The sequence below is a fragment of the Theobroma umbraticum genome, unplaced genomic scaffold, assembly GCF_002168275.2.
Source record: "Theobroma umbraticum cultivar Fairchild unplaced genomic scaffold, ASM216827v3 scaffold_55.0, whole genome shotgun sequence".
Lineage (NCBI taxonomy): Eukaryota > Viridiplantae > Streptophyta > Magnoliopsida > Malvales > Malvaceae > Theobroma > Theobroma umbraticum.
The window spans coordinates 2,745,870-2,762,230 of NW_018397270.1; the positions used below are offsets into that span (position 1 = coordinate 2,745,870).

A 16,361-nucleotide genomic window follows, 5' to 3' on the forward strand; every position below is an offset into this window, starting at 1 on the left:
ATACACTTCCTCATTTATCAACCCATTTAGAAAAGCACTCTTAACATTCATTTGATAAAGTTTAAATTTCATATAGCATGCAAAGGCTAATAACATCTTAATTAGTTTTGGTTTAGATACCGAAGCATAGGTTTCATTAAAATCTGTACCTTATTCTTGACTAGATATTTTGGTAACTAACCTAGCTTTGTTTCTAATTATGATTCCATTTTGATCCATTTTGTCTCTAAAGACCCATTTTGTACCTACAATTGGGTAATGATTTGGTCAAGGAACTAGTTCCCACACTTAACATTTTTTAAATTGATTCAATTCTTCTTACATGGCTAATATCCAATAGTCACCATCTAAAGCTTTATCAATGTTTTTGGGTTCAATTTGTGAGATAAAAGCAACATATTCACAAACATTTTGAACTTTAGACCTAGTTTTTACCCCTTGATTATGATCACCAATGATTTTGCTTTCATCAACTTCTCTTCTTACCATTAGATTGCCAGGCTCACCTTCTTCAATTATTGGTTCAACGATTTATTCTTTCTTTTGTGATTCCTCTTCATTTACTTTGGATCCTTCAATGTTAAAATCAAGCCCTTTAACTTATTCTTAAAGGATACCTACATCATCATCATAATGTTACTTTGTAGAATAAAGGTTAGAATCATCAAACTACACATGAATACATTCTTTAGTAACTAATGTTCTGTTGTTAAATATTCTATAAGCTTTGGACGTCAAGGAATATACTATAAAGATTTTTTCATCACTTTTGGCATCAAATTTACCTAGATTATCCTTCTCATTGTTTAAGACATAGCATTTGCAACCAAATGGATGAAAGTAATTTATATTAGGTTTTTTTCCATTATAAGTTCATAGGGAGTTTTCTTTAAGATTAGTCTAACCATTGCTTTATTTATGATATAGCAATAGGTATTGACGGCTTCGGCCCAAAAGTATCTAGATAAGTTGTTTTCACATAGCATAGTGTTAGCTATTTCTTCTAAAGTCTTATTTTTCTTTCCCCTACTTCATTTTGTTGTGGTGTCCCACGATTGGAAAAATTGTGACTATATCGCTTTTCCTCATCAGAACCTAGATTTCCAAATCCTTTTCCATAATCACTTTTAACATTTGTTATCCTATATCCTTTTTTATTTTTCAACTTTTTTACAAAAGGAAGGAAAGATTTTTAAGGCCTTATCTTTGTGTGCAAGAAAAAAAAACCTAAAAGAATCTTGTATAGTCATCCGTAACTACTAGGTTATAATTCTTTCTACCTAAACTAGCAGTCTTAGTTGGTCCAAAAAGATCTATGTGAAGTAATTGCAAGGCTCTAATGGTGGTTACATCAATTTTAGATTTAAATGTGCTTCTTTTATGTTTACCTTTAGCACAAGCATCACAAAGTTAATCATTTTCAAAATTTAACTTGAAGAGTCCTATTACAAGATCTAGAGATAATAGTTTTGATATTGTGCTCATGCTAGCATGTTTTATTTTCTATGCCATAGCCAACTATTCTCATTCCTTTTAGCCATGAAACATACTTGGTTAGAACATAAATCATCCAAGAAAATAACATATGTGTTGCCTTGTCTATTACCAACAGATAAAGTTTCATTTGTTTTAATATCAACAACATGGCACATTAATGATTCAAAGATGACTCTAAAGTCCTTATCACAAAGTTGACTCACACTTAACAAATTATGTTCAAAGCCATCTATAAATAGAACAATTGAGAGGATAAATTTTTACCAATTGTGCCAATACCTTATATGTGACCTTTTGAGCTGTCACCAAAGGTTACATTTCCTCCTTTCGTTGGTCTTAATTCCTTGAAGAGTTCCTTGGCTCTAATCATGTGTTTAACGCACCCACTATCGAGATACCACTTCCTTTTTTCTTGTGCTCTTGACTTCAAGCAAGTGAGCTCCTCCTACAAATATAAAATCAAACATTTGACTTTGGTACCCAAATTTTTTTGGGTCTATATGTGTTAATGTCTCTGGTTCATTTTGGAACCCACTCAATTTTACTACCTTATCATGTGGAAGCTTTGTTCTTTTTAGAACCCATATACTTTTTATTTTCTTCCTCTAGATGTAGTAGTTCTCAAAGGACAAGTGTAAATAGAGTGTTCTACTTTATGAAAATTAATGCATTTGATGAAAGATCCAAAATTTACATATTCTTTAACAAATAAATTTTTAAAATGAGTTTCTTTTGTAGTCCCATATAGCTTATTCCTTTTTTATCAAAGAATGCTCTTTGTGTCTTTAACATATCATTTAATTTTTGTTAGCTCATGTTAAATTTTGAAAATGTAGCATGCAAATTCTTATTCTTCCTTTTTAGCTTATCTCTCTCAATTTTGAAGTCTTTGACTATGGTTTCTAGTTCTACTTTTGCCTTGATTAGAAGCTCATTTTTTATTTTATGCTTGGATATGATGTTCTTGTATTTCAATATCTTTTCTCCAAATTCAAATACTAAGTTATCATATGCATCTTATAATTCATCAAATGAGAATGAGTCTTGATCTAAGGTGTATGAATTTGAATCATGAGAAGTAAAACATACTTGGGAATCGTCAAGTATCATGAAGCAAAGATTAGTAACTTCATCTTCTTCATCTTGAGAGTTGTCACTATTGCTCCAAATGCCACCATGGCTTTCTTCTTGAAGTTCTTTAGGGCACTCTTCTTATTTGGGCATTCATATTTAGTATGTCTTATTTTTCTGCACTCATAGTATATTAAGTGGTCTTTGCTATATTCCCCTGTTGGCATATCTCTTCTAAGAGGAATCCTACCCCTAAAGTTCTTTGTCATAAATTTACTGAATCTCTTAGCTAGCATGGCTATGTCGTCATCTTCCTCACTCTCATCTCTTATGTTTCTCTAATCTTATTCAATTTTGGATTTTAAAGCTATTCCTTTCTTTTTATTGTCCTCTTTTTTTTTATCGTCTAAAGCATTCTTATGTTTTATTATCATCTCATATGTAAGTAGGGATCTTATATGTTCCATTAACTTAAAATCATTTAGGTTCCTTGCTTTCTTTATAGCTGTCACTTTTAGTCCTCATGATTTGGAAAGACTATAAAGTATCTTTTTGAATAGTTGAGCATTTGGGAAGTATTTTCTTAGAGCCTTTAATCCTTTAACTATGTGTGTGAATCTCTCATACATTTTATTTATGTTTTCATTTGTTTTCATCCTAAATAGTTCGTAATCATGTGTGAGAAGTCCTATTTTTGATTCCTTAACCTAATTTGTTCCTTCTTAGGTTGTTTCTAAAGTACTCTAAATTTGTTTAGTAGTTTCATGTTGGGATGAGGCCTACAGCCAATTGGGATTAGTTAAGGCTTGATTTCAATCATATAACAATATCATTTAGGTTGAATAATTAAAGGTTTTCCTTCATCAATAAGACATCAATTATAATGAGTTATAAGTCTAATTAGATGAAGTCCATGAGATTAATATGCCTTGTAAGGGAACTATAATGGGTTGCAGTTATGAGATCTTTATGCATTAAAGCATAATCTCAAAATATTCCTGATCAATGTATCATTAAGATTGGACATCAATGATACTTAGAGACTGATATATTCTATGTTCCTTACTTTGAAAGTAAGCAATCGATCTCATAGGTTGCAATCAAGAGATACTTGAAACTAGAATATAGGTGTTTGCCTTAGAAAGCAAGTTCACTGAACATTGCCCACTATGAGAAGTGCATTGGGTAATACACTCCAGTGTCAATGCAACACTTCTCATGTGTCAGTTGTGAAAATACTCTCTAGACTTGAGATACCAGATAATCTTATATATAAAGTGTTATGTTTTAATTTCATCCATACGAGTGCCTAACCAAGGATGCCAAAACAAGATGCTTTTAGGTATAGTATAAAGTATGTGAAGGCAAGTGAGTGGTCAAGATAAGAATCATCACCTCAAGTGTTTTAGAAGAAATATCCTATTAGTTCTTGGTTAACATTAGCTTATTGAAGTCTTTGGCCAAAGCAACATGAAGATTATGAAAAGGTTTCATAAGTCTCTATAAAGCTAATGCTATAACTACAAGAACAAATATGAAAGTCAATAAAACTAGACATTGTACCAAGCTCTTATCATCACCAGAGTATATGATGAGGGAATGAATTACATTGATAGACTGTACATTGAAAGGTTGTCAAAGAGCCTTTTGACTCTCCAAACAATAAGGTGGCCATGATGCATTGTTAGATGCCAATCTTGGTCTATGGAATTGATTATAAATTAATTGATTTAAATTTATATTAATCAATTAAGTCATTAATCAATTCCATTACTAACATGTTAGGAACCTAATGAGTCACATACAATGATTGCATTTGAATTAAATTGGGAGAGTGATGATTTAAGTTAGACTTAAATCACATATAGGTAATTAACTTCTATAAACTTAATTAAAAGAGTTTAATTAAGTTTTAGGCATAATTATAAGGCCTTGAATGCTAAATATAAAAGAAATTAATTTTGATTTTAGTTTCCAAGGATTTAACTAAAAGAGTTTAGTTAAATAATGGGCCCAATATTATAATGTGTTATAATATTAAGAGCTTAATTGTAAAATTGAAGTTATTTTAACCTAACTATAGAAGTCACTTTTTTACTATTTTCCATATGAGAGTTTTTCATAATTGAAAAAAAAATGTAGTTTTTGTCAGAAAAAGAAAAAACATTTTCTCCCTTTACTGCCACTCCCTTTGTATGAAAGAGAAAATTGCTTTTAAAACAATTTTCAAGAGACGTTTGGCTAAGATTGTGAAAAAAAAAGAAAAGGACAGTTGTTATCCTTTTTGCTAACACAAAGTATAGTTAAAAACTCCCTCTTTTGTTGAAGGTTTGTGTGCAATCGTGTGTATTACTGTTGGAGGCTAAGCACTTGATTAGCTAGGGTTTTTACTCCTCGTGGTGTTCACGGGATTCCTTCGAGAAGTGCCCTTGTGATTATGAGATTACTTAGCAAGGTAACTTTTTGAATAATAATTAATTTAGTTCTTTTATGTGTTAAATATCACTAAGATGATCCATAAGTGGAGGCATATTTTGGCTCTTTAGTTCTAAAGTTTTAATTTTTTTTTCACTGCGTATTTTAAGCAAGCCATTTATAGCCAAACCTATCATTTCATACATATATACTCTATTAAATTCACTAGAACTTAGAAAACAAAGAAGGGTGTTGAATGCCTTGTAATTTGTTTGTATTAACTTTTTTTCTTTCTCATCCCACTATTTTCTAGTTTTCAAAATTATTTTTCCATCTACTTCCTTGGTGGGGACATATGGACCATCTCAGATAACATTCCAAACATCAAGATCAACCAATTGAATGAACATCTTGATTCTTTTCTTTCAATAAGGATAGTTTGTACTTGAGAAAAATGGAGGTCTTTAAGTTGAATGCCTTTGACCAAAACAGCTGAAGTGGATTCCATTTTAATATGTTGAGCTTTGTCTTTCAGATAACTTAAGGCTGTTAGACTTGCAAAAATGAGCCCTTGCTCTGATACCAAATTGTTAGATTAATAAGCTCAATATGAAGAAGTTTAAGAGGGGTTGAATTAGATTGCTTTGTAAATTTTGAATAACCTTTTAATTTTTAAGAAAATAGATTCCCCTCTTCAATTCAAATGCTCAATTTGAAGATAAACGAATTAATTAACCTTTTGATCAATAAAAGAAATTTGAACTTAAAGTAAAAGGAAAAATAGAAAGGTCGATATAAATGTTTTATAGAGGTTTGGCTTTCTTGCCTACGTCCTCTTCCTTAAGTTCACTAAGGAGTTAAAAATAACTATTTGATCAAGATTCAATACAATGCCTTTTGTGGATCAAGCATAACCATTCAATACAATGCCTTTTTATAGTTAAAGCACAACCACTCTACCTTTTCTATTGGTTAAGGTATAACCACTTAAGCAAATACAATAAGGGGAATAAAAGTGCAGTACATATGCCTCTTAAAGGTTGGATAGAAAATTTGGTACAGTGTTTAAATGGAAAGATGAGAGCTCAATAAATGCTTGACTTGAAGACTTTTTAGAATTAAAGAGGAGTACAATGAATCTTGGCTAATTCTTCTCTCCCGATCTGTGTTTTCAAGTCTTATAACCTTCTTAAATATTGAAAAAGCTTGTATTTATAGTTACTGAGGCATCAAAGGTAGTTGATAGTGCATTTATTGTGACAATAGTCGCTCTTCTCTTCATTCAAGGCTTTAATGATCATCTTGTATTGATACATATGTGAATATACCGATACATTGCTTTTTATTTTTGAATTCCTCCCAAGATGTATCGATACATTTGTGCATGTCTCGATACATTTGAACTTTCCTATAAAGGTTTAGATGTTCTGCTTAAAATGTATCGATACTTTCGAGATAGCAAGCATTTTTGTTAAAAATGTATCGATCCATTTATGAGATATAATGATACTTTTAAGTTAGTAAGCATTCTATCTCCATTTTATCAATACAATTACGAATGTGTCGATAGATTGAGTTTGACTTTTGAATTTTGACTCTACTAAAGAATATCTATCGATAGATGTCAAAATCTATCAATACTTATCCAAATGTATAGATACATGAAGAACATGTATCAATAGATTTGGACCAAAATACATTTTTCAGAGCCTTTTTCATTTTTTTTCTTTTTCAAACTTACTTAACATTGTTTGAGGGTGTGAAAACTTTGATCCTCTATAAGTTGAATAAATTTTGGTCATTTTTTTTTTTCATTTCAAAACATGAAATTGATTAATTTAACAAACTACCTCCTCTCCAATTCTAAAAGTTATTCTGTCTTCCTTGACATCGATAGGTGCACCTATAGTGGCCAAGAATGGACGTCCCAGTATAATTGGAACCTCTTAATCCTCCATCTCAAATACAAGGAAATCTACTAGAATGTACAATTTCCCCACTTTAAGACATCCTTTATAATCTCACAGGGTGTTTTATCATTCTATCTACTAGCTGCAAGGTGACTATAGTAGGTTGAATCTCCTTCAGTCCAATTCTCTAACAACAGACAAAAGTATAATTGAGATACCTACACCTAAATCACATAAAGCTTTTGAAAAATTAAAATTAACAATTGAGTAAGGGATAGAAAAACTCTCTAAGTCCTTAAGCTTTGGTGGAAGCTTGTTTTGTATTATTGTGTTACATTCCGTAGTGAATGTAATTGTCTCAAAATCCTCCAATTTTCTTTTCTTTGTCAATATGTCCTTTAGAAATTTCACATATGATGGCATTTGCTCTAAGCTTTTGCGAAAACAATGTTGATGTGAAGCTTTTTGAGTTCCTTAAGAAATTTTTGGAAGTGCTTATCAAGCTTTGGTTTTTGAAGGCGTTGAGGAAAGGGTGGTGGTGTTAAAGTTGCCTTTGCTTTCTTCTCTTAAATTTGTTTATCAATTGTCTCGATCATTGTTTCATTCTCAACAGACTTATCTTGAAGATTAGCCTGCCTAACATTACTTTCAACCTATTTTTCGCTCCTCAAAGTGATTGCCATAACTTGCTCCTTACCTTCTCTCATAGGATTCACTTCTATATCGCTAGGCTGTGTTCCTTAAAGTAGGTTGTTTAATAAATTGGCAAATTGACCAACCTGAGTCTCAAGGTTTTGAAGTGATGTTGCTTGACTCTAAATAAAAGCTGTTTGACTTTTTATGATGTTATCATTCTGTGTCATGTACTACCTTAGCAAATCTACCACAACTAGCTTTTTTTATGAGATAGGCGTTATGGCTTGTTGTTGGTATCCTAGTGGTGCATTTGGCTTTGAAGTTGAGGAAGACCCTTGATTATATTAACCCAAGAGAAATTTGGATAGTTCCTCCACCCTACATTGTACGTGTTAGAGTAAAGGTTATTATGCTATATATTCCCCATAAATTGCATTGTTTCTGTTGAGCTTGGACACTGATGACTTGCATGATTATCTCCTCAATACTCACAAGCTACAAAAAGACTTTGAATGGAGTTAGTACCAAAAGATTCAAGAGTCTTAGCTAGAGTTGTTACCTCTATAGATAATGCCAAAAAAGCATCTACATCATGAATTCCAACTACTTTCCTCTTCATTGATCACTCTATTGGCCACTGGTAGTTATTCGCAGCCATCTTTTCCAATAAATTGTATGTCTCATCAATCAATTTAGCCATTAAAGCTTTTCCTATAGTGACATCAATGGTGGTTCGAACATGCCGACTTAAACCATTGTAAAAAGTTTGCACCTGAAGCTACTTTGGAAGACCATGATGAGGACAATGCAAAAGTAATTCTTTATATCTTTCCCAAGCCTCGTACAACGATTCAAAATCTTGCTATATGAATGATGTAATATCATTCTTCATTTTTACTATCTTGGCCAAAGGAAAAAACTTCGTAATGAACTTTTAAGCAAGACCATCTTATGTTGTTATTGAGCCAATAGGGAGCGTATTTAGCCATGCTTTAGCTTTATGCTCAATGAGAAAGAAAAAACGCCTTAAACGAATTGCATCAGCTGTGGCACCATTGTGTTTTGAAAGTATCACAAATCTCCAAGAAGTTTGATATATGGCCATTTGGATCATCATTTGGAAGCCCCTCAAACTAGATTGAGGTTTGAATCATGGTGATGATGGCTGGCTTGATCTCGAAATTGATTGCTTGAATAGCTAGCCTTCGAAAGCTTGATGCAATTCCTTGTGCCAAAAGAACAATATAATCCCTTAAGCAACGATTTTTAGCTATTACACGTTTTTGGATTTGCTGCTCACCCTGTTGATAAGCTATTGTATTTATTAGAACAATATCTTGTTGATTTTCGCATCAAAGTATACAAAATGTTCTCTCAATTTCTGGATCACACGGGATAGTCTCCAAGTTGTTTGCTCTTCTCTTACAATGACTGATCACACTTGCAAAACAAAAACTAAAACTTAAATTAAGACTAATCTGTAAAATTTTAATATTACCAAATAACGAAGAAACAAAATCCCCGGCAACGATGTCAAAAGCTTATTATTGATTTTACACATGTAAGTATATAAATCAAATAAGTAATTTTAGATTATCGATCTCACAAAGATCTATTTCTAAAGTTTCACTAAGTACTAAAATTATATAATAAATTAATCTTATTTAAGCTAACCAAAAATTGAAAAGCTAATCAAGGACACTAAATTAACCTGCAAAAATTAAATATGTTGAGAAAAGCAATCAATTAAAGACCAAGGATTATGGGTTCATTCAACATTTCTTCTGATACCACCTTCCCTTGTTATTTATCTTTCTTGGGTGATTTTACTAACCTATAATCAAAAGCTACAAATAAGTGTCCGTCGAGATGCTTGCACAAATACCTAACTTAATTAGTTCACTATATATCTGTAGGAATCAATTAAAATAAGTTCATTAAGCAAGTGATTAAATTTGGCTATGTATGGCAATTGATGTATGTCTACCCAAATCACGAATTAGATCACCTAAGTGACATGAACATACATTATTCAAATCTTAGTCCAACCTAAAATCTTTCTGTCGAGTTTCAGTTAGATTCAAAAATCAATTAATTGTTGATCAAGCATTAAGAACAGATTTGAATAAATAAAACGATACTCATTCATAATAAATAATAAAAAAAACAAGTATTCAGACTACATGTTGAGATCTAATACAATCTTAGAAAAGCAAATTAGTTCATAATATCTAAATAAAACACTACCTAAATAAATTTAGCCATGAGTTCAGAACATCGAAAGAAGAATAACACAAAAAAGAGAAATAAACTAATGTTGAATCTTGGTAAATCTTACATCTCTCTCAATTGATCTTGAATTCTTGGTTGATTCTTAGCTTCAATTCTCCAAAAAAGCTATTGTCATCCTCATCTCTGAATGCTCTCAAAGAGCCTCTTAAATATGTGAGAGGTGCCTTACTTTTCAAATTTTCGACAAAAGTTTATTTTTGGAAATAGAGGTGGCATCATGACCTTGACTTCTTGGCTCCACGGCATCGTGGCTCACCATAATGGCACTGCGACGGTTTGCTCTCAACCATTTATATGATGCTCTTCACCAACTCAGTGCCACAGCCACGTTCCTCCCAGGGCTAAAATGATATCTCCTTCAATGTTGTGGCCATGAGCAACTCAGAGCCAGAACCTCAGTCGCCATCCTACCTTGTGCAGAACTATATCTATCTATCATTTTTCGATGTGATTTTCACCTCAATTTGGTCTAAACTAGACAAAGTGGTAAACATGAAAGTTGTAGCCCATTCTCTTAGCTTTCCAATTGATTAAAAATCACATCAATTTGACTTCTAAAAATTACGTTATCTTTAAATTACTATAGCATGTACGAGTGAAGCCTTCACCATATTTATGTTATTATAACTCAGTTACACCTTGCTCATCACATATCATGTACAAAACTATAAGAGAAATTGACATTAACTCTTCTTAAAATAAATTAAAGCAAAATAAAGAAAAATTGAACTAAAATAATTTAATTTAATTATTCAACATGTAATCTAACTTAAATTAGAAAAATACCTAAAATGCTAAAATCTGACTCTAAAAACTCAAAGATCTAGCTACTTAAGCTCTCAAAATATGTCAAAAGAACTCTATATAATAGAGTTATCATTTGTTAAATTCAACCAAACACATATATTTTTATTTTAAGTCAAATAGGTCTTTATAATGATTGACTAATTACCATTAGTCAAAATAACACCTATCATTTTTATACCCACCTAATGTTAATATAGAAAGTGAAAATACCACATAATCATATCATGTTAAATCATCTTTTATTAATATGTTAATATATCACATCAATATTATATGACATATTCAAAATGAAAATATAAATATTTGATTGAACGTGATTAAAAAATAAAAATTTATTTAAATTTTCTTAAATATTTTTAAAAAAATTCCAATAGTTCGTTTATAACCGATTTGAACAAAAAGTTCACATTGTCTCAATTAGAACAAGGCAGGGTTGACAAATACACTAAAAATTTCATGGATAACAAGAGAATGTTGAGATTAAAAAGAAAGAAAGAGAAACATACTCACAACCAGGGCATATGGGTCATGCTATTCTCATAACCGTTTTCCTTGGATATGTTAGATTTATAGTTGCATTAACATGTAATCCCCTAATTAAACACAACAGATTGTAAGAATGTCACCTAGAAAGTAACATCTAAACAAGTGGAGAAACATTCTGGGTTTCTTCTTAAACGAGGGTCAACTGTCTCATCTTGCATAACCATGGCCTGATATTTGCTATTACAACTTTGTGCCGTTGTACAAGTGTAGATGGAAGAGTAAGCAACCATGTCACACTCTCCCGCATTTTGTAATATGACCTATAATTACCCCGATTCATCTATCAAGCTCCAAAGAAACAAATTTTACATTAAAATGGACCATCTGATTAAGCTGTAAATGGTATGTAGCTTAAAGTTTACAGCTGCAGTGATCAGCACTAGATTGCCAAGCGCCGTCTGGTTGATTCTATTTACACACTTGCCAAAACAAATAATTACAGAATAAGTGTTTCGTTTGCAGCACACAACCTCTGCCCTTGTACCATGCTATTTCCCTCCCTCTCCCTAGTTAAACTTCATGCCTAGATTTATAAATCTATGTAGCAAGCCTTAATAAAACCATCAAAATTAGCTGCAGAGATGCAACAAGGACAGGTTCTCAACTTTGCCTGCTTTGGCTTGATGAATCACCACGCTTTCTCAGTTTTGTTAAGATGTATGCCATTGCAACTTTAGCACCCAGGGCAGAGTGACCACGAGACAGACAGATCACACCCCCAAGAACAAGCAAACTTTTTGCTATCAATTTTTTTGATGGTCTTCTTGGTAACATTTTTTCTCTGGATTCACCACTAACTGGTTCACAACTGGCCATTGATGCAAAGGCTGCTGCAGAAGTAATACCACTTGTTGTATCTAATTCAGATGGAACCTATATGCACACAACAATGTCACTAATCAATACTTGAGCTGATCCATGATAATAATATTACTAACTTAAAGAACTGGATTTTTTTTTTTTAATAAAACAAACCCGAAGTTTAATCATGTAATTCCATAATCAGAATTTATTTCAAGAAAATATTCAACCGGAAAAGGAGCTAAACTAGATATAGCCTCAGTTTAGATGATTAGCCCATGTGGGTAGTGTAGACTATCAGAAACTACACTGCTCAAGAGTGCAAAAGGAGACCCTGAGCCAAACAAAAATCCAGAATGATCTGGATATACACATTTTTATCCTACAAACTTGTAAAAGTTCAGATAGTAGTTTATATCATAGGGTTGTAAAAGGTACAGAAAGATTGCTCAAGCCATGGGGCACTCTCCCTAGGCGGCTTCTGCATATGGTCCTCAGACCCTTTATTTTTACCTCTGCTTCAAAGATTAGATGACCTATTTCATTCATTTCTCAAGTACACTAGTCTTCAACTTACTTGAAGGAAACCAAGATAAAGAGGCAGATTCTTCTAGATGATAATAAATTTGATTAAAATTGTATAATTCTATCTTAACCAACTTTGTAGTGAAAGTGAAGAACCAATTAAGCAATGATCATAAGTCAATGGTAAACAGAACCACATTTCAGAAACAGCATATTTTTTGTTGAATGTAGTAAGCCAAACCTTCTGAATCAGAGTAGCTGCAGAAACAGCTGGACTGGTCAGAGGATGGCTGATCACAGAGTACTTGCGTAGTGCATTATCCATCTTACAAACATAACTCCATATGCCCTTTGCAAATGCTAGTTTTGCCATTTCCACATTCAGACCAGCATCTTCTTGGTGAAACATTCTGATCTCAGAGGCATCTCTACCAGGTACTGTACATAATAACATTAAAATTCAGAATCATAAAATAGTAAAGAATGATGAATACATGTTACAAGATCCCTTATTCCCTTTTATTCCACTCTCAAGAAAATTAATGGCAGGAGCACATTGTTCAAGTTCTCAATTCACTTTTGACAAACGAATTTCTGAACAATTGCACAGCTGCAATGGAAAACCACCAATGTTTTTTGTAACGAATAAGGAAAGTGATATAAGTAAAAAGAATATATCCAGCACTTGCCTTTCCTGATTTGCCAACCGGATCTAAAATACCTCACACGAACATACTTCTTCTGTCGTGGTGCTGAGGGATGTTCACATTCCTAGTCAATTATAGCAAGATTTAAGATGAAAAATCTATCATGAGTTGGTAAGCATAGAAAAAGGATAAATACCATAAACAGCAGAAGCACCCAGGGAGCAAATTCTTTATTTTCTTTTTTTTGGGGTACAGTAAATTAAGGGGATAAATCCTGGTATTTGCAGGAGCTGGTTTAAATCCATTATTAATAAATTTTAGTATAAGACAAGTACATCTCTTTCATATGAGAGATACTTTTTTTTTTTTTGAAAGTTACATCTCTTTCATATGAGAGATACTGCCAATCGTTTCCTTCATCCTTGATATAAGCAATACAGTTTCCACTTTCCAAAAGAGTAGGAACCACCACTCACAAAGCATACCGGTAAATGGAAGCATGAAACAGAAATATATCTCCTATATATCATTCATATATTAACTTTTATTCTAAATAAAGTAGAACACTGAGAAAAATATAGAAAACAAATAAATATAGCACAGGGTGATACAAGCAAACAGAGGTATTCTTCAGATGTTAAGGATCAAAAATTTCTTGTCAAGAACCTTCCTAATGTAGTGCCCATATTTTAACCAGATAAATCCAGTCCAAAGGTACAAAGTAGAGTGAGACAGAGAGAGACAGAGAGAGAGAGATGCATTCAGAAGTGCATGCACAAGTCAATTCAGTAATCATCACCAACAAGGATTCATGATGATAAAGACAGTCACCTTAATAAAACAGTAGAATGTTCTGTCTTTTCCCTCCCACAATCTCCAAGCCAATACATATTCTCTAGGTGTCAAAAGGGGGAATTTTTTTATCGTGCAGCCAATTTCAATTCCATTTGTTCTGTCCATCTGCAGCTGCATATGATCAAGCACAGTCTTGTCCCACTGCTTTCTATAATCATTGTCCATATAGAAGTCCCTTAGAAGCTCTGGGGAGCAACTCTCAAATACTGTCGTGCTTAGGTATTTCAGTGGTCTATCCTGCAATCAGCGACAAGGAACATAACTTTCAGTTTGCTAAAGTCTTACAAGACAATGGAGAAACATCTGAACATAAGCAAAGATGTCAAACAATGTGTTGCCCAATTCAAACTAACTCAAAAATTAACATAGATAAATAAATCAGGAATAACCCCTAGCAATAGACATTAGATTGAATGTTAAACAATTGCATGGCCACAACAGAAAGATGTAAATGAAAACAAATTAACTTGCCATTGGCTGTCAAGCTGTGGTGGTTGTAAAAAGGTATTATACAAGAGTTATCTCAAAAAAAAAAAAAAATTCATAAACTAATGAAAGCCAAAGAGCTGCCCAAGCCCCAAGGCACAAGCCTGGGGTCGGTCAAATGTACACAGTGTCAGTCCTGCTTTATAAAGAGAAAGTATTTGTAACTTAAAGCCATGTCCACCAAGTTATATTCAATTGAATAATTGAAAATTACTAATTCAGATCACTTCACTAAATTGTTATTAGAGATAAACCAAGCAAAGCAAATAAACAGAACCTTAGATTTGCAGCATTTTGCCCTGTAGGATAGAAAGTTGTTTCGTTTATCGATTACATTCTCCCATTTATCGTCCTCATTGAGCTTCTCGTCCAAATTATCAATCAAAAACTTCAAATCTGAATCAGACACAATCTCTGGGTTTCTATAGATAGCAAACACAAGTTCCAAATCAGTAAAAACTCACATGCCAATTTGGAAGATCTCAAAGTAACATTGAAAGCCCTCCATACTCACAGTTTAATAAAAAGAAAAGAATAAATATTTGTAGCAGTAACAAATGTTACAATTCCAATACCTAGAGTAGAATTTATGCAGATTGCCATAGAAAAAATTTTCCCATTTGAAAGAAGAGAAATCAACCATAGTTACTTTGAAAATAAAAGTTGCAGATAAAAAGACTTAAAGAAGAAGTACAATCAATTTCATTTCTGAGAATTAAAAAAAAGAAGGAAACAAAACTTTATTACAGTTTAGAAATTTCTAAATCTAAAATTGACTAATAGAAATCTTAACAGAGAACTTTGGAAAGAAACTAATTTAGGACTTGCCAAAGAATGATGGAAAACCCACAAATATTGAAGCAAAATTTAAAGAGTGATGGAAAACCCAGATATCAAATTAAAAAAAAAAATCAATTCAGCAAACAAAATAAGAAGAAAACGACAAATGAAGAACCAGAAGCTCAATTAAAAAAGCAATCCCAATCCAAATAGAATAATTGAGTGGCATAAACACCAAACTGAAGGAAAATGAAAGATACCCAGATAAGATAAACCACCAAAAAGGTACCTTGCTCGAGAATCTGGAGGAGGAGAAATGGGCGAAGAACGAGAGTGAAGATGAAAAGTGGATGATTTTGATGGTGATGATGCTGATGCTGATGCTGATGAAGATGCAGTTCGAAGGAATTTAGAGTGAAACTTCTTGGAAAGATGAAATATGAGTACAACAAGAAGAGCTACAAGAGTAGCTCTGAGGTTAAGCCACCACCAAAATCCCATTGAAGAAATACTTCTCATCTTCTCATTCTCCAAATCAACCCATCCCCATATCTTCATCAAGTTGCCCATATCTCTTCTCCCTTTCTTTCCCTTTGTTTTTTTTTTTTTTCTCTCTTAAGTCTTGACGATAAAAAAAATAAAATAATAAAAAAATAAATGAAAAGATGGATTGCGGAGAAATTAAGGGTGATGAGTTGATTACTTGAATGTACTTTTGGGACCCCAAAGCCAATAACGCCTTCCTTTCCTTCATTTTGACACAAAATAAATGGTTTCCGTTTTCCAGATATTTTTTTTATTATTTAATGTGAATAAATATACATAAAAAAATTTTAGTTTTATAAAAAATCATTACCCAAGTCTACCATTTTCAATCTCTTTTGAAGTGAAAATATTATTAAAATCAAAGCATTCTTGAATAGTACTTCACTAACATTTCATTTCGTTCGTAAACAATCTTTTAATCTCGATGAGAAGAGTATCATAAAGTCCACTATTCCCTTCCAATGTAAAGCCCCTATTTGTCATGTGATCAACTACCATATTTCCTTCATGCTTGACAAGCATAACATTCACTTCCCATTGCCACTAT

General features: G+C 32.5%; 1 protein-coding gene and 1 non-coding gene across 2 annotated transcripts; one reads left to right on the plus strand and one right to left on the minus strand.

Annotated features, from left to right (window-relative positions):
* Positions 1-8,317: 8,317 nt before the first annotated feature.
* Positions 8,318-8,424, plus strand: LOC149526541 (small nucleolar RNA R71). Its single transcript, XR_016351919.1, has one exon. It is a non-coding gene; the product is annotated as a small nucleolar RNA R71 (small nucleolar RNA).
* A 3,053-nt stretch (positions 8,425-11,477) lies between these two features.
* LOC110426372 (uncharacterized) lies at positions 11,478-16,005 on the minus strand. The gene is made up of 6 exons (XM_021441589.2): positions 15,558-16,005; positions 14,766-14,910; positions 13,979-14,239; positions 13,190-13,271; positions 12,742-12,938; positions 11,478-12,047 (listed from the first exon to the last, which is right to left on the minus strand). The coding sequence occupies exons 1-6, from the start codon at positions 15,836-15,838 to the stop codon at positions 11,775-11,777; spliced, it is 1,239 nt and encodes a 412-aa protein (XP_021297264.1). The 5' UTR covers positions 15,839-16,005; the 3' UTR covers positions 11,478-11,774.
* Between the last annotated feature and the right edge of the window lie 356 nt (positions 16,006-16,361).

Bases quoted from the DNA above. Each gene is read 5' to 3' on its own strand.
- LOC110426372 (XM_021441589.2), bottom strand. From the start codon at position 15,838: ATGGGCAACTTGATGAAGATATGGGGATGGGTTGATTTGGAGAATGAG. The intron at 14,911-15,557 runs GTACCTTTTTGG...TGCTATCTATAG, and splicing joins CCTCCAGATTCTCGAGCAAG to AAACCCAGAGATTGTGTCTG. The intron at 13,272-13,978 runs GTGACTGTCTTT...ATAATTGACTAG, and splicing joins CATTCTACTGTTTTATTAAG to GAATGTGAACATCCCTCAGC.